The 22,216-nt window shown below is 42.3% G+C and overlaps 1 protein-coding gene across 2 annotated transcripts; it reads left to right on the top strand.

The window, feature by feature from the left end:
- Positions 1-437: 437 nt before the first annotated feature.
- LOC123767439 (putative neural-cadherin 2) lies at positions 438-21,772 on the top strand. Of its 2 annotated transcripts, XR_011224648.1 has the most exons (5): positions 438-570; positions 3,991-4,022; positions 12,873-13,051; positions 15,818-16,007; positions 21,474-21,769. XR_011224648.1 is itself a non-coding variant. In XM_069313098.1 (4 exons), the coding sequence occupies exons 1-4, from the start codon at positions 10,648-10,650 to the stop codon at positions 21,526-21,528; spliced, it is 495 nt and encodes a 164-aa protein (XP_069169199.1). In that variant the 5' UTR covers positions 10,427-10,647; the 3' UTR covers positions 21,529-21,772. The 2 variants fall into 2 exon arrangements, 1 of the variants encoding a protein (XP_069169199.1); XM_069313098.1 differs by lacking the exons at positions 438-570; positions 3,991-4,022 and adding an exon at positions 10,427-10,718 and having other exon boundaries at positions 21,474-21,772.
- Positions 21,773-22,216: the final 444 nt, after the last annotated feature.

Here is a 22,216-nt window from a genome sequence, read left to right on the forward strand (position 1 = left end):
CAGATAATTTGGCACTAAAAACAGAGCGCATATATTATTGTTTAGACTAAATCCGCTACTCATTACTTTCCTGAAGTTGTCATATATACACTACAAAATCTGAGTGTAAATCACGAGACAATTAACACGTGATGAAAAATGTGACAGTGTCAGACCACCAAGGAAGAATTGAAACAGGAATTTCCTTAAGTATTTTCGTATTTAATAATACATCTTCAGAAGGGTGTTTCAATTCCTCCTTCGAGGTCTGACACTGTCACTACAGAACATGAATGTATTTAAACGTTCCAACAACGAATAATGAGAGCAATCATTATATGGATGGCGTAATAACAGGGGAGCATTAGCGCCTCTGGTGGTCAGATGCTTAACTGTATTGGAGGTTGACAGTTTAGATATTATGGTGAAGTAAAGGTGAGTGGCGCGTCTGGGAGTCCCGCTTCTTAACGGGACTCCTCATTTGTCGACCAGCCGCCGCCAGGCAAGGGTCACGTTGATTATCAGTGAGCAAAATAAATCTTGTGTTGCAGATATCATTTATCAATCATAATATAGAAAGGATTGTACGAGGTGTGTACTTCATGTTGTTATTCGTTATTATTTTGTATATTTTATGTATTTAGACAAAATATAGAGGTGATTGTCAGGTGGCAGCCATAGGTGTACCCGCTAGTTAAGTCATTAGGGCGCTTGTGGTGGCCTTAATAGCCATGCCAGTAGCTAGCCATCAATCTTAAGGTTATCTTGAGATGATTTCGGGGCTTAGCGTCCCCGCGACCCGGTCCTCGACCAGGCCTTCTTTTTCTTACACATTCCCAGGAAGCAGCCCTAAGCAGCTGTCTTACTCCCAGGTACTTATTTACTGATAGCTGAACAGGGTCATCAGGGTCAAAGAAAGTGCCCATTTGTTTCAGCCTCCACCGGGGATCGAACCCGGAACCTCAGGATTACGAATACGAAGCGATGTCCACTCGGCTGTCAGGCCCCTTAAAACAACCCAAAGAGAAATCTTCGACATATTTTAATAAAAATCTGAATGAAACGAGAAATTTTGGCCACAGATTGTGTGAAGATGGTGGGGGGGGGGGGGAGATTGAGGGGGTGGAGGTTGGTACGATGAGCATGATTGAGAATGATGGAAGGAGAAGGGCTCGTATGATGAATTGACCTAAGGGCCACCATCTACAGTGGCTTCGACGGGGACAGGATTGCGGCACCTTGTCAAAGGTCAGCCTTCCTACTCCCCCCCCCCCTTATTTTATTGAGGATTTGTCTTGTGTATATTGTGAACAAGAGGAATAACTCGGCATTTACGACTTGAGTGGTTAAGCGGGTTCATGGGTTAATAATCCTATGGGGGAAACAACACACCTATTTTCTGTGTTACATTGTGGCTTGTTGAGCTTGAAGCTGTTGTCCAGCCTGTCTGTGTCAAATATGATATTTTAGAGAAGTGGTCTGTATTAATAGCCTCCAATTTGGTCAGTATTATAATTTTATATATTTTCTTAATTTGTAATACTGACCAAGTTGGAGGTTATAAACACAAAGCACTTCTTTAAAATACATTACAAAGTATAAAGCAATGCATTAAAATAGTATTACAAAGGCCTCGGCTGTTATTTATTTATTTATATATCTACAAGAAGTTACATTGGGTTTCTGAGAGTACACGGCATGATGTGTTTACATTCTTGTAAAGCCACTAGTACGCATAGCACTTCGGGCAGGTCCTTAATCTAACAGATAATATTATGTAGGTAATTTCTAGCAAAATTTATAGGCTAATCTATCAAAATCTACAACAATTTAAACATTTATAGTGTTAGTCCTTCAAAGATTCGTGGTAGTGACAGTTTAACAAGTTCTGGCATGATTGTTGTTGCTGTCTTGAACTTTCTCCAAAGCGGAAAATCATTGATATCTTTTTGAAGTGAGGTTTCCATATTAGGACACAGTAGGCCAGATGGGACCACAACAGAGACTCGTACAGTTGAATATTCAATGTTGTTCGTTTAAGTCAAAGATTCGTTTAACTGTTCTTAAGGATTGTTTTCATATTAACTGTGAGTCCCAGATGTTCAATGGCTGGTACATCATAACTCCTAGGTAATATTGACTTAAATTTAACAGAGGACCACCATTTCTCCATAGTGCCCTCTACGGCAACAGGAAGCCGGCGGCTTGTCAAAGGTTTCCCAATGGTTCCTGAGGAGTTTGTCTATCTGTATTTTGAGCGCGCAAGCTGCTGCATTATGACATTAAAGGTTACCTTGAGGTTACCTTGAGGTGCTTCCGGAGCTTAGCGTCCCCGCGGCCCGGTCGTCGACCAGGCCTCCTGGTTGCCGGACTGATCAACCAGGCTGTTGGACGCGGCTGCTCGCAGCCTGACGTACGAGTCACAGCCTGGTTGATCAGGTATCCTTTGGAGGTGCTTATCCAGTTCTCTCTTGAACACTGTGAGGGGTCGGCCAGTTATGCCCCTTATGTGTAGTGGAAGCGTGTTGAACAGTCTCGGACCTCTGATGTTGATAGAGTTCTCTCTCAGAGTACCAGTTGCACCTCTGTTTTTCAACGGGGGTATTCTGCACATCCTGCCATGTCTTCTGGTCTCATGTGATGTTATTTCTGTGTGCAGGTTTGGGACCAGCCCCTCTAATATTTTCCACGTGTAAATTATTATGTACCTCTCCCGCCTGCGCTCAAGGGAGTACAGTTTTAGGCTCTTTAGTCGGTCCCAATAGTTTAGATGTTTTACGGAGTGGATTCTAGCAGTAAAGGATCTCTGCACGCTCTCCAGGTCAGTAATTTCTCCAGCTTTGAAAGGTGCTGTCATTGTGCAGCAGTACTCCACTCTAGAGAGCACAAGCGATTTGAAAAGTATCATCATCGGTATAGCATCTCTAGTGTGAAAAGTTCTTGTTATCCAACCTGTCATTTTTCTTGCAGTTGTGACGGCTACTTTATTGTGTTCTTTAAAGGCAAGGTCTTCCGACATGAGTACACCCAGATCCTTTACATTGCCTTTTCGTTCTATGTTATGATTTGCCTGAGTTTTGTACGTGGTTTCCGTTTTATATTTTCATTTTTTCCATAGCGCATGAGCTGGAACTTATCTTCGTTAAACACAAGGTAGTTTGGTAGTTTGGTGTCTTGTAGCTAAGCTAAAGGTGGCATATAATGTTTAGCAACAAGTCGCCCTAGATTGTTCACTATGTGGACGACGTTTCGGTCCTGGACCATTATCAAGTCGACTTGAGAATGGTCCAGGACGGACCGAAACGTAGTCGTCCCTTCACCTTCTAGTGTGTGGTCTGGTCAAACTACTACAGCCACGTTATTGTGACTCCTCGCCTGCACTTAGTGTGTTAACGACTGGGGCGATGGAGTGGTCATATCAGGGCACAATAAATGTGGAAGATAATTGTTTGCATCTTGTTTACTCTGCGATGTAAAATGGTTTCACCTGTAAATGGTCATTTTTGACAATGTAATCACTAGGCTTCTAACGTTAGTTTAGTGCTCATGGACCATATACTGTACTTGAGAGGTTTTAAGCATGTTGTTTATATAATTTTGGCCAATACACAGCTAAATAAATTAATAATACACAGTACGTTTATCTAAGGTTAGCTAAAGGTTTGTTTTTAGTGGAAGACCCTAATAAGATAATGTGTTTCTATGTAACTTTAAAAGAACATTGATGCTTTACCATAGCCTCATGAGTCAGACAAAAATGTATTCCGTTAGGCTATTGCAGTCTTATCAGTCTTGCCTACTCGCTATTGTTGATACAATCTGTAATTAATCTCCATTGCAATTGCACCTTTTCCAGTGTTCTTGAAATTCATAATTGTATTTTGCTACTCGATTGTATTTGAAATAAACTGTTTATACTTACCCTGGTGCTACATAGCCTTCCTGGTTTGGTGCCTTCTTTTGATAATTACTTATACTTGCCCTTAATATATGTAAAAAATATTTTTTCAGGAGTGTGGCACGTGTGGACCAGAGAAGTCAAGGTAAAGTGCGTATTTAACAGCTAGTTCTGTGGAGGAGCGGGTGGAACTAGATGGACGTAGAAAACTTCACATTCTTGTTACACTAACACTGGTTTGTGCCTCGGAGAGGCTGCAGGATCCAGTAAGTTCAGTAGAACTTCGGTTTCAACTCCTTTTGACCATGTCGTAGCTCAGTCGATTACGGCAGCGTCTGGGATGCTCTCGGATGCAGGTTTGAATCCTCGTCCCGGCCCTTGTGGATTTGTACACTCTTGTTAACAGGCTGAGAGCTTTTCTTTCCCATAGATTTATTTATAGAAGAGTTAGCAATAAGTCGGCTGGGTTTATTAACGTATTGTTTTTAGCTCCCATTTATATTATGCCGTTCAGTTTTGATCGTTATACTAAAGAATGGACATAATTCATTAGAACGTCAGTTAGGATGACAAAGCTAATCCCGCAAATTAGAAAGCTTCCGTATGAAGAGATGTTGGAAAAACCTTAACGTGACATGATTGAAGTGTACAAGTGGATGAATGGGCATAACAAGGAAGCTATTGATAAGGCTTTAAATGAAGATAAGTTCAGATTTAGGAAATACCTGGGTAAATACTGGATTGGTAACTAGGTTGTGGATTTGTGGAACAAATTACTGCATCATGTGCAGACGACGAGTCACAATAACGTGGCTGAAGTATGTTGACCAGACCACACACTAGAAGGTGAAGGGAAAACGACGTTTCGGTCCGTCCTGGACCATTCTCAAATCGATTGTGGATCATACTACTGGATCACTGGATCCATATTACTGGATCATAATAAGCATAGGAATCTTTGATTGGTTGAAGCTTAGGTTAGACGTATATGAATGAGTGTAGGTGGATATAAATAGGAAGTGCCACGTGCAGGACAATAGGCCATCTGCAGTTTCTTGACTAACGTTCTACTAGTTTACACTCAGAACGCGACTATCCAATCAGCTTACATCGGTATCCTCAATTGCTGCTAGATGATCAAGGGCAAACATTTAACCTTGATTGTTTAATACAAACCAAATGATGGGTAGCAAAGATGTATGGTAAGGTAAAAGCTGGGTGGCGAGGCAAGTTTTGGGGTAGTGAAAACTTAGAATATTGTTCAATGTGGGTGACAAAGACTTGCTGTGAAGAGTAGGTAAAGAATAAATTGAGAGATAGGAGAATTATCTTAAGATTAGACTTGGACTGGCTGGCATATGCATTATATATCATTAATGCATATGCCAGGGGGGGGGAGATCTCCCCAAAGGCATAAACTGCTAGGTCAGGTCATCCACAAACCCATATCCAATGACTCCAAGGTCATGGGAAGCTTGACCTTCCCATGAAGTTGGAGGATTGTTGGTGGGTTTGTGGATTTGGAATGAGGGAAGAGGCGGGCTGGATGAGGCAGTTTATGTCTTGGGAAATATTTGTAATCAATTTATTTAGAGATGAGTGTGAGCAGAAATGACACGCTATTGTAGTCATTTATAGTGAAGATGATATTGTATTTTCCATATGAGAAAAAAAATATGCGTGGCGAAAACTTAAGTTGAGATAAAAGTATGTTGTCAACAGCTCTACAATAAAAGATTTCGTTGTGGAGGAGATTCCCGCCAGAAAGGTCGGCCATCATGGCGCGCAGTTTGATCGCTCCAGGTTGGACTTTTTTTCCACACCTCGCCTGGAGCTCATCTTTGAACTCAGCTGGCTTTTTTGGGCCAGTGTGTGCTCACTGCAGCTACCCAGGGGCTCAAAGCATCGGGGGAGGCCGGAGCCTCCCTAATGGACGCCTCCCCGAGCGGGGGCGCCATGTACGTTGACAGCAAGTCCCAGAGAGGAAAGCGGCGTTTGGTCACATTTGTCCCAAACCTCCCTGCAGTTTTCCAAATATCCCAATTTCGAGACCTGAGCCATATTTTGGAGCCAAATTCTGGCTCTCTGCACGTATTCGCTGTTTGAAATTACGACTTTTTATACCCAACATATGCCAAGTACTGAAAGCGGCGTTTGGTCAAATTTGTCCCAAACCTCCCTGCAGTTTAAAAAATAATCCAATTTCGAGGCCTGAGCCATATTTTGGAGCCAAATTCTGGCTCTCTGCATGTATTCGCTGTTTGAAATTACAACTTTTTATACCCAACATATGCGAAGTACTAAAAGCTGCGTTTGGTCATATTTGTCCCAAACCCCCCCTGCAGTTTTCAAAATATCCCAAACATCCCAATTTCGAGGCCTGACCCATATTTTGGAGCCAAATTCTGGCTCTATGCACGTATTCGCTGTTTGAAATTACGACTTTTTATACCCAACATATGCCAAGTCTTGAAAGCGGCAGTGAGTCACATTTTGCACAAACTCCCTTGCATTTTTCGAAATATCCCAAATATCCCAATTTCGAGGCCTGAGCCATATTTTGGAGCCAAATTCTGGCTCTCTGCACGTATTCGCAGTTTGATATTACGACTTTTTATACCCAACATATGCCAAGTACTGAAAGCGGCGTTTGGTCACATTTGTACCAAACCCTCCCTGCAGTTTTCAAAATATCCCAAACATCTCAATTTCGAGGCCTGAGCCATATTTTGGAGCCAAATTCTGGCTCTCTGCATGTATTTGCAGTTTGAAATTACGACTTTTTATACCCAACATATGCCAAGTACTGAAAGCAGCGGTGAGTCACACTTTGCACAAACTCTCCCCCCCCCCCGCAGATTTCAAAATATCCCAAACAATCATTTTCGAGGCCTGAGCCATATTTTGGAGCCAAATTCTGGCTCTCTGCATGTATTTGCAGTTTGAAATTACGACTTTTTATACCCAACATATGCCAAATACTGAAAGCGGCAGTGAGTCACATTTTGCATTTTGTTGGAAATGAAAAAGTCGCAAATTCAAACTGCGAATACGTGTAGAGAGCCAGAATTTGGATCCAAAATATGGCTCAGGCCTCGAAATTGGGATGTTTGGGATATTCTGAAAACTGCAGGGGAGTTTGTGCAAAATGTGACTCAATTCCGCTTTGAGGACTTGCCATATGTTGGGTATAAAAAGTCGTAATTTCTAACTGCGAATACTTGCAGAGAGCCAGAATTTGGCTCCAAAATATGGCTCAGGCCTCGATATTGGGATATTTGGGATATTTTGAAAACTGCAGGGAGGTTTGGGACAAATGTGACCAAATGCCGTTTTCAGTACTTGGCATATGTTGGGTATAAAAAGTCGTAATTTCAAACTGCGAATACGAGCAGAGAGCCTGAATTTGGCTCCAAAATATGGCTCAGGCCTCGAAATTGGGATGTTTGGGATATTTTGAAAACTGCAGGGGAGTTTGTGAAAAATGTGACTCACTGCCGCTTTCAGTACTTGGCATATGTTGGGTATACTAAGTCGTAATTTCAAACTGCGAAGACGTGCATAGAGCCTGAATTTGGCTCCAAAATATGGCTCAGGCCTCGAAATTGCGATGTTTGGGATATTTTGAAAACTGCAGGGGGGATTGGGACAAATGTGTCCAAATGCCGCTTTCAGGACTTGACATATGTTGGGTATAAAAAGTCGTAATTTCAAACTGCGAATACGTGCAGAGAGCCTGAATTTGGTTCCAAAATATGGCTCAGGCCTTGAAATTGGGATGTTTGGGATATTTTAAAAACTGCAGGGGGGATTGGGACAAATGTGTCCAAACGCCGCTATCAGTACTTGGCATGTGTTGGGTATAAAAAAGTCGCAATTTCAAACTGCGAATAAGTGCATAGAGCCAGAATTTGGCTCAGGCCTCGAAATTGGGATGTTTGGGATATTTTGAAAACTGCAGGGAGGTTTGGGACAAATGTGACCAAACGCCGCTCTCAATACTTTGCATATGTTTCGTATAAAAAGTCGTAATTTCAAACTGCGAATACGTGCAGAGAGCAAGAATTTGTCTCCAAAATATAGCTCAGGCCTTGATATTTGGATGTTTGGGATATTTTGAAAACTGCAGGGAGGTTTGGGACAAATGTGACCAAACGCCGCTTTCAGTACTTCGCATATATTGGGTATAAAAAAGTCGTAATTTCAAACTACGAATACGTGCAGAGAGCCAGAATTTGGCTCCAAAATATGGCTTAGGCCTCGAAATTGGGATGTTTGGGATATTTTGAAAACTGCAGGGAGGTTTGGGACAAATATGACCAAACTCCGCTTTCAGTACTTGGCATATGTTGGGTATAAATAGTCGTAATATCAAACTGCGAATACGTGCAGAGAGCCTGAATTTGGCTCCAAAATATGGCTCAGGCATTGATATTGGGATGTTTGGGATATTTCGAAAACTGCAGGGGAGTTTGTGCAAAATTTGACTCACTGCCACTTTCAGGACTTGGCATATGTTGGGTATAAAAAGTCGTAATATCAAACTGCGAATACGTGCATAGAGCCAGAATTTGGCTCCAAAATATGGCTCAGGCCTCGAAATTGGGATGTTTGGGATATTTTGAAAACTGCAGGGAGGGTTGGGACAAATGTGACCAAACGCCGCTTTCAGTACTTGGCATATGTTGGGTATAAAAAGTCGTAACTTCAAACTGCGAATACGTGCAGAGAGCCTGAATTTGGCTCCAAAATATGGCTCAGGTCTCGAAATTGGGATGTTAGGGATTTTTTGAAAACTGCAGGGGAGTTTGTGCAAAATGTGACTTATTGCCGCTTTCAGTTTCTTGGCATATGTGGGGTATAATAAGTCGTAATTTCAAACTGCGAATACGTGCTGAGAGCCAGAATTTGGCTCCAAAATATTGCTCAGGCCTCGAAATTGGGATATTTGGGATATTTCGAAAACTGCAGGGGAGTTTGTGCGAAATGTGACTCACTGCCGCTTTCAAAGACTTGGCATATGTTGCGTATAAAAAGTCGTAATTTCAAACTGCGAATACGTGCATAGAACCAGAATTTGGCTCCAAAATATGGCTGAGGCCTCGAAATTGGGATGTTTGAGATATTTTGAAAACTGCGGGGGGGGGGGGGGGATAAATATGACCAATCGGGGCTTTCAGTACTTGGCATATGTTGGGTATAAAAAGTCGTAATTTCAAAGTGCGAATACGTGCAGAGAGCCAGAATTTGGCTCCAAAATATAGCTCAGGCCTCGAATTTGGGATATTTGGGATATTTTTTAAACTACACAGGAGTTTATGCAAAATGTGACTAACTGCCGCTTTCAGTACTTGACATATGTTGGGTATAAAAAGGCGTAATTTCAACCTGCGAATACCTGCAGAGAGTCAGAAATTGACTCCAAAATATGGCTCAGGCCTCGAAATTGGTATGTTTGGGATATTTTGAAAACTGCAGGGGGGTGGGGGTGAGCAAAATGTGACTTACCGCCACTTTCAGTATTTGGCATTTGTTGGGTATAAAAAGTCGTAATTTCAAACTGCGAATACGTGCAGAGAGCCAGAAATTGACTCCAAAATATGGCTCAGGCCTCGAAATTGGTATGTTTGGGATATTTTGAAAACTGCAGGGGGGTGGGGGTGAGCAAAATGTGACTTACCGCCACTTTCAGTATTTGGCATTTGTTGGGTATAAAAAGTCGTAATTTCAAACTGCGAATACGTGCAGAGAGCCAGAATTTGACTCCAAAATATGGCTCAGGTATCGTATTTGGGATGTTTGGGATATTTTCAAAACTGCAAGTCTGAACAAGCACCCACAGGTCTGAACAAGCACCCACAGGTCTGCACAAGCACCCACAGGTCTGAACAAGCACCCACAGGTCTGCACAAGCACCCAATGGTCTGAACAAGCACCCACAGGCCACAGGAAATCTCCAGAAAAATGTTATTTAGGTATGAGAGACCATTGTTGCTGGGTGCCCTCTACAATTCTCCGGGTGCCTAACTTGTTTAGGCAGTTTCATCCGGAGGACCAGGTGCACGGGGGTCAGGTGAGATGGGCTTCAGTCCGTCATCTCGGGTCTCAGGTGATCTCGTCTTCCGGTAGCCGTCTCGTGGGGGCTAGACATCAGTGCTGAGGGACCTAGAGAAACAATTCTCTAACTGGAACAAATGCTGTTACTGGGACAATTGGCATAGTTTGTTGCCTCTGTGGGGATCTCGTCCAAGGCTGTCAGTCGTAGGCGAAACAGTTTTCCTGCTAGCCTCCCCCATCTAATGAGACGCGAGAGTGTGTAACGATTCCATTCCTGGAAACTCTAACGAGCGGTGAACAACCAAGCAACAGTTTTCGCAGAAATGCCACACCAAGTTAGGGATACTGAACCCATCCTCTCCTGGGTTTCCTCATCATTAGAACTCACGTTCAGATAGGGTCCCAAGTCGAAAGAAATCTACAGCACCCCTGGTGAGGCGCAGGTGGAGAACCTGAGCGCCACCACACCGAGTGACCTCCAACTAAGGTGTAAACACCGAGCGCAATCGGTCCACACCCGACACAGCTCCCCTGGCACTTTACAGTGAAGTGCTCCTATACGGTGATGACACAGTGCTCCCTAGACCTCACGGTGAAATGCCCACAGGTTCCCCCCTTACACAGTGCTCCCAGGACTCTCCCAAGTGGCAGATGACAGTCCAGGAACACATACTCCAGCGACGTCGGGTTAAACTACCCAGTCCTATGTAGACATGCTGCCACTCGCGGGGCTCCGAGATGCAGCACCCCTGCTGGACCTGTCTGGCAAATGCAACTTCTCCAGGTAATAGCCCCGTCTCAGTAAAACCTTCGGACGGTGCCCCCGGCGCACCTAACCTACTCAGGTTCTCGGGACAGTTGAGGTGTCAAGTAAGTGAGGGACGATCAGGGGCAGTTTTTTTTTTTTTTTTTTTTTTTTTTTTTAAATTTAGAAAAAAATGGGGTGGGGGCGGTGTTTTTTTTGGAGTAAAGAGGAAGGAGAGGCATAGGCGAAGAGAAGTTTAGAAGTGGGAAATACAGTGAGAGGTGTGAAAGCAGGCAGGCTGTCCGCCTTGCTGACACCATGTGTGGGTGTTGGTAGCTAAGCTAAGCTGGCTCCCTCTTGTCATGTCAGGGAGCTGTGAGTGTGTGAGAGGTTCTTAAGCCCTAGTTCAGATATCTTATATTTTAGGCCTGTGTGCCACACTTTGTCGAAGGCTTTCGAGACGTTCCTAAGCACTATATTACACTGATCTTTTTTTCGACCCTGCGTTGGCTATATGCTGGTAGATCAGGGCCTCCAACTAAGCTGTATGGGCCCCTCTGCGGTTTCTAAACCCATGCTGCCTGATGTTATACTTCCCTTCCTCTTCCATGTACTTCACAAGTCTCTGATTGATAATTAGAGGGGTAGTGAGGCCCCACACTTGAAAACCTATCCACCGCTGCCTACTGGATGGGGGGAGGGGCGGTGTAACCTATCCACCGCTGCCCACTGGATGGGGGGGGGGGCGGTGTAACCTATCCACCGCTGCCCACTGGATGGGGGGGGGCGGTGTAACCTATCCACCGCTGCCCACTGGATGGGGGGGGGGAGTGTAACCTATCCACCGCTGCTCACTGGATGGGGGGGGGGGGGTTTAACCTATCCACCGCTGCCCACTGGATGGGGGGGGGAGTGTAACCTATCTACCGCTGCCCACTGGATGGGGGGGATTTGGGCAAAACGTGACCCACCGCCGCTTTCAGTAATTGGTATATTTTCTATATAAAAAGTCGGAATTTCAAACTGCAAATGCGTGCAGAGAGCCTGAATTTGGCTCAGGTATCGAATTTGGGATGTTTGGGATATTTTGAAAACTGCAGGGGGGTTTGGGCAAAATGTGACCCACTGCCGCTTTCAGTTGTATATTATGTATAATATGTATAACAACGTGTGGTGTTACAATGTAATGATTTTGTTACAGTGTGGAAGGTGGTTTGTTAGTGTGGTGGATGGTTATTGTGGTATAATGGATGGTGGTGTGTTAGTCTAATTGGTGGTGTAATGATTGATGATGTAGGCAGGCAGGGCAGCCATTGGTGGTGATAATGATTGATGATGTAGGCAGGCAGGGCAGCCATTGGTGGTGATAATGATTGATGATGTGGGCAGGCAGGGCAGCCATTGGTGGTAATAATGATTGAGGAGCCGGTCGGCCGAGCGGACAGGACGCTGGACTTGTGATCCTGTGGTCCTGGGTTCAATCCCAGGCGCCGACGAGAAACAATGGGCAGAGTTTCTTTCACCCTATGCCCCTGTTACCTAGCAGTAAAATAGGTACCTGGGTGTTAGTCAGCTGTCACGGGCTGCTTTCTGGGGGTGGAGGCCTGGTCGAAGACCGGGCCGCAGGGACACTAAAGCCCCGAAATCATCTCAAGATAACCTCAAGATGTGGGTTTTAGAGTGTAATGGGTGGTGATGTTGGTTTTAGAGTGTAATGGGTGGTGATGTGGAATTTACAGTGTAATGGGTGTTGATGGTTGAGTGATATGTGGTGAAAATGTGTTACAGGGAGGACCTGGAAAAATACAGGTTTGGAAACAAGGTTGTTATTTTTTTAAACAAATTAGTACAAGGAAACATAATAGGCATAATATCACTTGTTTCAAGCATAGGTTAGACATTTATATATATAAATAAGGTTGGGTGGATATAGATATAGGCAGCCTCCTATTTTTACTCATTTATAAGCTGCAGTTTCCTTTATCCATACACCCAACCACATGGGTTGAACGGTAGAGCGACGGTCTCACTTTGTGCAGGTCGGCATTCAGTGGACAAGTTCTATATAGTCGTAATGATTTGGCACTGTCTCCTGATAGTTCCCTTCCCTTATTCCTATGCTGGTATGTTGGTGTGTGGTAGTGGTGTGTTAAGGTGTGATGGATGGTAACTTCAGAGTGTGATGTGTTGCAGGCATGGCTCGGCCACTATCCTGACGGCCGACGATGGGGAAGGTGACCTATACAACGCATCCGTCTCACTGGAGGGACGCCAGCTGCTGGAAGTGGACAAGCAGGAAGGTGTTCATGTCGGAGGCTCTCCGGAGTACCTGGGTGTGAGTGTCTTCAAGATCAAGGGCGACTACCATGATGGTAAGGAGACCCGCTTCTCACCAGCCCACTGTGTCACCAGCAGTACTTTCTCCTCTAATGTTGAATATTCAGGCTACGTAAGAATTACGGTAATAATTTAAATATCGGAATGCTTTAAAAGACAATAGCTTCACAAATTATATTATTTTGTTATGATGCTTTTGCAGTAAAGACCATATGGCAAATTCAAGTAGTTATTGATGTGATATGATAGAAATTTTATATCCTTTAAGTAGTTATGTTACAAATGAATGATATACTATATAACAAAGGAAGTATTACCACCACAAAGATGACCTACTGCAGAGCACTCTAACATTAGGAAAGATTGACATCTATGGTCGCAATGTACACAGTGTGATTACAGCATTTGTTTACACCATTTCTCACTGAGAGTATTCTTGTATTATTTTATAATTTTAACACATGATGATCTACTACAGTACTTCTTTATGGAAATATTTCATATTAACAGCTTCTCTATAAAGATGCTGCATTTCAAATAATTTGCTTTTTTTGACCATGTTTCCATGCCATGATCACCTATCAGCTCCCTCCATGAGATGTTTTGCAATTCCTCTCTCATTCCCTGATAGTTTCCTCAGTGGTCTAGGTCATCCTGAACCTTTACGAGAGTTTCTGTAATTGTGTGTAATTGTGAGAAATGAGCCCTGCACCAGGTCTAGAAATTGATCCCTGCTTGCAATGTTATTTACCCAATCTGTCTCATGGTTAAAATCGACCATTATAAGAGTTTGGGTTTGTGACTCGGCACTCATCACATTATGTAGATCAGTAACTTCCTCTGTTGTCGCTATGTCAGCCCTGTAGCATACTCCCCCTGTCGGTATGTTACCATCTTGATCTAGTATATTGCACCATACAGACTGAGGATCTCATAGTGTTCAGTTCCTCATTGGTGGTTACATTCAATTTCTCTTTCACATAAAGCAGTATACCACCTGCTCTTGTTGCTCTGTCCTTTCTGAATGGTGGATGATACCCTGGGAGGAGGAATTCCCCCCTTCAATAATATCCTCTTGTTCCCATGTTTCACTTATGCCAATGATGTGTGGAGTCTCGGCCTCAACATAAGCACACAATTACCGAGTGCCCAAATGAGCCACAGAGATATTAGAAAGAACTTTTTTAGTGTCAGAGTGGTTGACAAATGGAATGCATTAGGAAGTGATGTGGTGGAGGCTGACTCCATACACAGTTTCAAGTGTAGATATGATAGAGCCCAATAGGCTCAGGAATCTGTATACCTGTTGATTGACGGTTGAGAGGCGGGACCAAAGAGCCAGAGCTCAAACCCCGCAAACACAACTAGGTGAGTACAATGCATCAAATTTATTCACCAGGTTTCTGGCATTAGTGCAGAAGCACTTTAAATTATTTTTGTTGTTCCTATTGGGCTGAGAGAGAGCTCTTAGATTCTGTACATTATTATTCTGTTCGTTGTCACTCCGGTAATGTACCTGTTCATCTTCCGAGATATATAGGGTTAGTTCTGCCTGGCTGGGTGGAGGACTACATCCTCTCTCCCATCTGCTATCTTGATCACCCATTCTCTCCTGATCACTAGCTTTGAATCTTTGTATACAATTAAATTCTTTAACTCGTTTAACTTTCCTCTTAGTACTCAGTAATTTTTTGCTGTTCAACTGTGTGGTCTGTGGAGATATAGACATGGTTATACCCTTCAAGATCTTTTAGGTTATGTGCACTGGTTAGTATCATCCTGTTGTGTTCAAAGTTTACAAGGGTTATGCGTACTATACATGCTTCGGGCTTACCTAAACTCTCCACATTGGATAGACTAAGATCTTCCTCGCTATCTATCAATTTCACAATCATTTCCTCAACGATTTCCTGGTCATTCTTGCCCTCTACTTTTGCAAGGTTCCTTATGATGAGTTTTTTTTTAATACTTGGTTTCCTGTACTCCTGCTAGATTTTCAACTCAACTATCTTCAACTCTTCTTGCATCAGTGTGTTTTCCCTGTGATGAAACTGTAGAGCAATGATGGAACTGTAGTTGTGATGGAACTCTACAGTAGTGATGAAACTGTGTAGCAGTGAGGGAACTGTGTAGCAATCAGGGAATAGTGAAGCAGTGATGGAACTGTGTAGCAGTCTAGGAACTGTAGCCATGATGGAACTGTGTAGTAGTGAGAGAGTGGTGTAGCATGGATGGAAGGGAAGGGTAACTATCAGGAGAAATCAATGCTTAATGAAAGCTTTCATTAAGATTATATAGCACTTGAAACGTATGTGAGGAAAAGGATTTAGGATAGGACAAAGGAAAGGAAGGGTGCCTAACCACTTGGACACTTGGGAATTGAACGCCTGCCTGCATCAAGCAAGACCATCGCTCTAGCGTTCAGTCCAAGTGGTTGGGCAAAAACTGAGTAGCAGTGAGGGAACTGTGTAACAGCAATGGCACTGTGTAGCAGTCGGGGAACTGTGTAGGAGGGAATGAATTCTGTAGTGGAATTGGAACTGTGTAACTAAAAGTTGGTGAATGTTGACCTTAGTTGGTCTGGTGTCACAACATCAGGCCATCATCCCAACACTATGCTGACCTGGTGTTGGGACGCACCATGCTGACTGAAGCAGTTAGGAAATTATTCTACTTTACTTATTTTCTCTGATTCATAGCTGTTAATAATTTAATTATACCCCTGTATATCTAAAAAATTAATTTATATGAATATACGAGACCTTCACATTCTGCTTGGTCACTACTTTCCCTGTGCCCAGGTTGTATTGACGACGTGAGGATCTCGGCGAGAAGTGTAACACTTCCCCCAGCGGTCAACAACACCGCTTGGGGCCAGGCCAGCATGTTCAAGGGCGTAGAGCGGGGCTGTGAAGCGTCATCGGCCTGCACTAACATCTCCTGCAAGGCACTCCTCATATGCGTCGACACCTGGAGGTCCTACCACTGTGGGTGAGTCTTGCTCGTACTTTTTCTCGCTCTCCGTGGGTCACTATACACTTGCACTCACCAGCATTCGTATGTGTTTTATCATGCAGTAATTCACTTGCGAACAGTATTCGTGGCTCTCAGTACTTCACTTGTGCATAGATAGCTTGTAGAGCTTTGCTTGTGTAGTCATTGCTTGCAATGTTCATTTGTGCATTCATGGCTTACAATGCTTCACTTGTCCCCAGGCGAAGTGGTAACACACTCGCCTGGCGTTTCGCGAGTGCTTTGACTTGGGTTTCTATTCTGGCCGGGGATGATTTACTTGGCGCCAATCCTTAACCGTAGCCTCTGTTCACCCAGCAGTGAATGGGTACCTGGTTGTTAAATGATTTGGCGGTTCGTATTCCGGGGAAAATTAAGATTAGGGACTTGCCTGAAATGCTATGCGTGCTAGTGGCTGTACAAGAATGTAAGAATTCTTGTACATATACAGTATATAAATAAAAAAAAAAATGTATTTATGGCATGCTTCACTTGTGAATAAATGGCTTGCAGTGCTTAACTTGTATATTCATGGCTTGCATTGCTTCATTTGTGTATAATGCCTTGCAGTGTTTCACTTGTGAATAATGGCTTGCATTGCTTCACTTGGACATAGAAAGCTTTTTAGTGCTTTAGTTGCGTATAATAGCATGCAGTGCTTCACTTGTTTATAGATGCCTCAACCCGTCCTTGACTCAAGTCCATTACATTCAGCGGTCAACCCCACAGACGCATTCATAAATTTTTTACATGCTGTTCATTAAAACCGAGAATTTTCTAAAATATAAATTATTATATTAGCATAATGTGCATATATAGGCATATGTTACGTTAGGTGTTTAGGTTCTGTTGGCGATTATTTGTATTTATAGTACGTGGGTGAAGCATTTACAGCATTGTGGTTAAAACAAATTTCGTCAATGAAGCACTTGTTCCGGAAGTGTTAGAATAAAATCAGTTGTAAGCCGTGTGTAAACCGTTTTCATTCATAAACAGGAGGTTTGGCGGGTGCGTGGAATCACTTTTGAGCCTTTGTTTGGAGGACGGGCTGGATGCCTTGTAAGTGCTTCATTTGTGTATGATTAGCTTACATCGCTTCATTTGTGTATTTACCTGAATTTACCTGAGGGGCCACTAATACTAGTGGCCTCGATGAGGATAGGAAGGTGGTAGCTTGTTACAAGTCCTGCCATTTGCTCTGATGATCTTTTCCAGCTGTATTTTAAAACCCAGCATAGTTTTGGCATTTACAGCTTTGGCGGGTAGGCAGTTCCACTTGTTTACAACCCTATGGGTAAAAACGCATCTCCTGTTTTCATTCCAACAATGTGGCTTGTTGATCTTGAACCAATTGCTCCTCGTTCGTGCTACATCTAACCTTTTGAAAAAGTTGTCCGGATCAACATCCTCCAAATTGTTCAGTATTTTAAAGCTTTCGATGAGATCCGCCCTGTCATGCCTGATTTGCAGTGTTGTTAGTCCTGTGGCCCTCAACCGTTCCTGATATGAGAGATGATTAAGCTCTGGGATGATTTTTGTTGCTCAGTGTTGCACCTTCTCTAGAGAAGCTATGTCTCTCTGAAGATGAGGTCTCAATGCCTGGATGCAATAATCTAGGTGGCGGGACACTGGAGACTTACTCGATAGAATGACTACCTTCTTTTCCTTATGGGTAAAGGTACGCTTGATTATTTCCAGGGATTGGTTAGCTTTTTTTACTGCTGCTCCCACTTGTTGTGCAACTTTTAGTGAATGATGGATTCTGACTCCAAGGTCTTTTTCTTCATCCATCCATTGTAAGGTAGTGCTGAAATTTGGTATTTGTGACATAGATTGGTCTTGACATGAAAGACCACTCTTGCAAAGTCTTGCATTTATTGAAATTAAAAAGCATTTGCCAGTCATCTGACCATTTGTAGAGTTCATGCATATCTCTTTATAAGGTCTCAATATCACTTTCACTTCCCACTTTACCATAGATCTTAGTGTCATCTGCAAATTTGATGATGTGGTTTGTAATATTCTCATCTGTCATTGATGTATATGACAAAAATGGTTGACCCCAAAATGGGCCCCTGTGGCACCCCACTTAGCACATTTCCACAGTCAAATTCATTCCCATTTAGCACAACCCTTGGTTTTCTATGTTTTAACCATTGTTTAATCCATTTCAATATCCTCATTTATTCAATCTGCCTGTAATTTCCTTGCCCGTCTCTCATGTGGTACCTTGTCAAAAGCTTTAGCAAAGTCCATGTTAGCTACATCTACCGGAAGTCCTTTGTCTGAATAGCCAGTTACAGTTTCCTGAAATGTGAGCAGGTTTGTAAGGCATGATCTGTTTTTAACAAACCCATGTTGCATTCATTTTATAAGATTGTTCTCTGTGAGATGTTTGATGATTCCCTCCCTTACTCTCCATGGGCTTGCAGATGTGTGATGTCAAGCTGATCGGACGGCAGTTTTCTGCCGAGCTCTTTGTCTTTTTTTAAAATAGGTGTAACATTTGCATGTTTCCAATCCAGGTGAACTATCCCTTAGTCCAGGGATTTTCTGAAAAGGAGTTTCAATGGTATGCATAGTGCATCTGCCAGTTCCTTTACAACTTTGGATTGAAATCCATCCACACCCGGGGCTTTTGAGTCCTTAGTTTGTCAATGCTCTTTCTGATGGTGTCGCATGTAATGGGTATATCCCTTAATTCATTCTCTTCACCTCCTTCAAACGTTTGTGTGGGTGATGGGATGTTGTTCGATCTTTCTAGTGTGAACCGTAGAAAGTACTCATTCAGTGTGCTTGCTGCCCATTTATCATCCAATATAACTTGGTTAGTCTCATGTGGTCCTCAGGTGATAGTTTTCTATCTAAAACCACCCTTAGATCTCTTTCTTGATCTGAATTTTTTTAAAGATTTCTCACATAATTTATAGGTTGTGTGGGGTCTATGTTCTCCTCTTCCACATTCCATAACATGGCATTTATTCACATTAAATTCAATTTGCCAAGTGGTGCTCCATATACTTATTTTGTCCAGGTCTTCTTGAAGGGCAAACCAATCATCCAAGTTTCTTATTTTCCCTATTTTCTTAGCATCATCAGCAAACATGTTCATGTAATTCTGTGTTTCCATCTGATAAATCATTTATGTAGACAATCAACATTACCGGTGCAAGAACTGAACCCTGTGGTACTCCACTTGTGACATTTATTCAGCCCAATACATTGCCTTTGATTACTGCCCTCATTTTTCTACCAGAAAAATTTTCATCCATGTTAGCTTACCCGTCACCCCTCCAATATGTTCCACTTTCCAGAACATCTTATATGGAACTCTGTCAAAAGCCTTTTTTAGGTCCAGATAGATGCAGTCAACCCAACCACCTCTTTCCTGTAAAATCTCTGTGGCTCAATTATAGAAACTGAGTAAGTTTAATACACAGGATCTTTCAGACCAAAAACCATACTGACTGACTGATATTATAATTTTTCTCCAGGTGTTTTACCCCATGTGCATTTTGACTAGTACACTTGGCAACGATAAAGGTCTATAATTGAGGGGGTCACTCTGCTGCCACTTTTGTAGACTGGGACTATGTTAGCCTTTTTTCACACATCTGCTACGACTCCTGTACACAGAGATGCTTGAAAAATCAGCTAAAGTCAAATGCTGAGCTCAGGTGCACACACCCTCAGATCCCATGGTGAAACTCCATCTGCGCCAACTGCTTTATTCTTACTTACCTTCTTGAACATATTTCACTTTGTCTCTAGACACCTCTATGTGCTCTATGCTGTTCTCTGGAATTCTTATTGTCTGGTTCCCTGAAGATTTCATTTTGTACAAACACACTTTGGAACTTTTCATTTAATGTTTCATACATTTCCTTTTCATTTTCCATAAATATGTTTCCCATTTTCAACCTCTAAATATTCTCCTTTACCTGTAATTTGTTGTTTATGAATTTATAGAATAGGCCCTAGTTCTGTTTTACATTTGTCTGTTATCCTTTTTGTTTAAATTTCTTTCTGCCTCTCTCCTCACTGCCGTGTAGTGGTTTCTCGCATCTTTGTATCGCTGGTAAGTGTAGGGGTTTGGCCTCTTCCTATACTGATCACATTTTTGTGTCTTAGTCTGTGGCCCTGTCACAATTTGTTAAACCAATCCTGTTTCCTAGTTCTGCATCTCTGCTTTGGTGTAATTTTTGTATTCCTTTATCATATATTTCACGAAACTTGACATATCTCATTTACTTCACTTCCTAACAGCAAGTCTTCCCAGTCAAATTCCTTAAAGAAATTTCTAAGTTCCCCATAATGTCTTTTCCTGAAATCAGGTTTTTCAACTGCTTCAACCTCCTTATTTTCTTCCAGATTATAATGCATTACATACTTTATTCCCCCAAAAGACATGGTTACATTTATCCAAGGGAGGAAGGTACAGTACTGATTGTCAAATATCTGTTCCTCTTCCCTGATAAATATCAAGTAGCATGGAGGGAACATCCCCTTCCCTCAACCTCTTAGCTTGTTTAACATGAATGATGTTTAACATGAATACATGAATGTTTCCAGGATGAGTTTTAGAAATCTCCAGGTCAATAAGTCTTCTGTTCTAGCTTCATGTGCCTCCGTCTATGGATTTAAAGTTTAAGTCGCAGACTACCAACAGTCGTGATGTATCTTTAACCGCTCTCTCTATAATCTCTCTCATTATTATTATAAGACTCTTGTTTATTATCCAGCTCCTCCTTTGTCCATGTGTTGCATGGTGAACTATATGCATTCATGATCATTAGTTTATCATCCTGATTGCAGATCTCTAGTGCTGTTGTCAACTTCTCGTGGATTGGCAATCATTATTTCATTTACCTTTAGGTGTTCTTTCACCACCACAGCAACGCTACCGCTTTTCATAATTTTTCTGTCCCGTCTCCAAACTAAGTAGCCCCTTGGGAATATGACTTCATTTAAAATATCATTCTTCACATTTCATCTTCGTGAGTGCAACTATGTCTGGCGTCTACAACTGTATTACATAACTTAACTCCAGTATCTTTCATCACACTCCATCTATGTTGGTGTATACAATTTTCATGAACATTATCCCTCTTTCCATATGCTTCACAACCCCTTTCTCTAGGAATTTTGTTGGTTTGTCTTTTTGTACCATTTTACTGGCCTCCCTGTTTGTATGCTTATGTGCCAATGTTTGTATCATTTTTTAATGTAAAGCATTAACAAGTATTACTGTCTTTGCATGTAGCTCTGTGGACCTTGTGATGCTATTGTCGTTCCACGACTTAACTGTTGTGTTGTGACGCAAGTGTCATACTGTGACTCAAATTGCAGGACATATGTTGTATTGCGACTCAAGACTCGCAATGTGGCATAAGTATGTTGTGACTTTAGCTCTGATTTATGATGCAAGCGTCATATCTTTGGCAGGTGTGGTGAGGGCCGAGTTCTGTCAGCGTCGAGAACAAACTGCGAAGATGAATAGAGTGCCTTTGGGAACCATGCCTCAATGGTGCCACTTGCTTCAACAAACACTCAGGTAATCCACACTCATCTGATACTTATTATATACAATTTCCTTTTTTAGAACTATGCATTATTACTTGCCTACACAGCTCACACGAGCCTTTGAGATTACCGAGAGTGACCAAATGAGTATATTCATACTAAAGAGTGCATAAGGTGTTTTGATGAGGCCATCTTTGATGTTCCTATATAAATGTTGCTCGTCACGTGACAGGTGACAATGAGACTAAATGAGCCCAGTGCAACTATTAAAAATGAGTACATTACACAAGGAAAATCACATTAACGTAATGTATCAATGAGAAAATGAGTACAAGCCAATATGACCAAAACGTTAAGATTTAATGATTCCAACATGAATTTTCTCAATATTTCTTATGTTTTTCTTCACTGTCGAAGGAAGTTGAAAATTTACTCTCCAAAAGTTCATTTTCACACTTTATATTTTGGTCCGATGCCTGGAGATGTATTTCGTAAGGTCACTCCTTACATTCTCAAAGATAAGTTTACCATGTCTGCATTGGCTCGCAGTCTTGGTGGGTAGAATGTAATTATGTGTTAGCTGGTTGTTGAGTGGTGGCTTTGACTTTTTGATGTGTAGCGTCTCGCTGATGTCCAGTCTTCCGTTGTCGTTATACCTGTCAATT

This window comes from Procambarus clarkii, chromosome 74, assembly GCF_040958095.1.
Source record: "Procambarus clarkii isolate CNS0578487 chromosome 74, FALCON_Pclarkii_2.0, whole genome shotgun sequence".
In the NCBI taxonomy this organism is placed as follows: domain Eukaryota; kingdom Metazoa; phylum Arthropoda; class Malacostraca; order Decapoda; family Cambaridae; genus Procambarus; species Procambarus clarkii.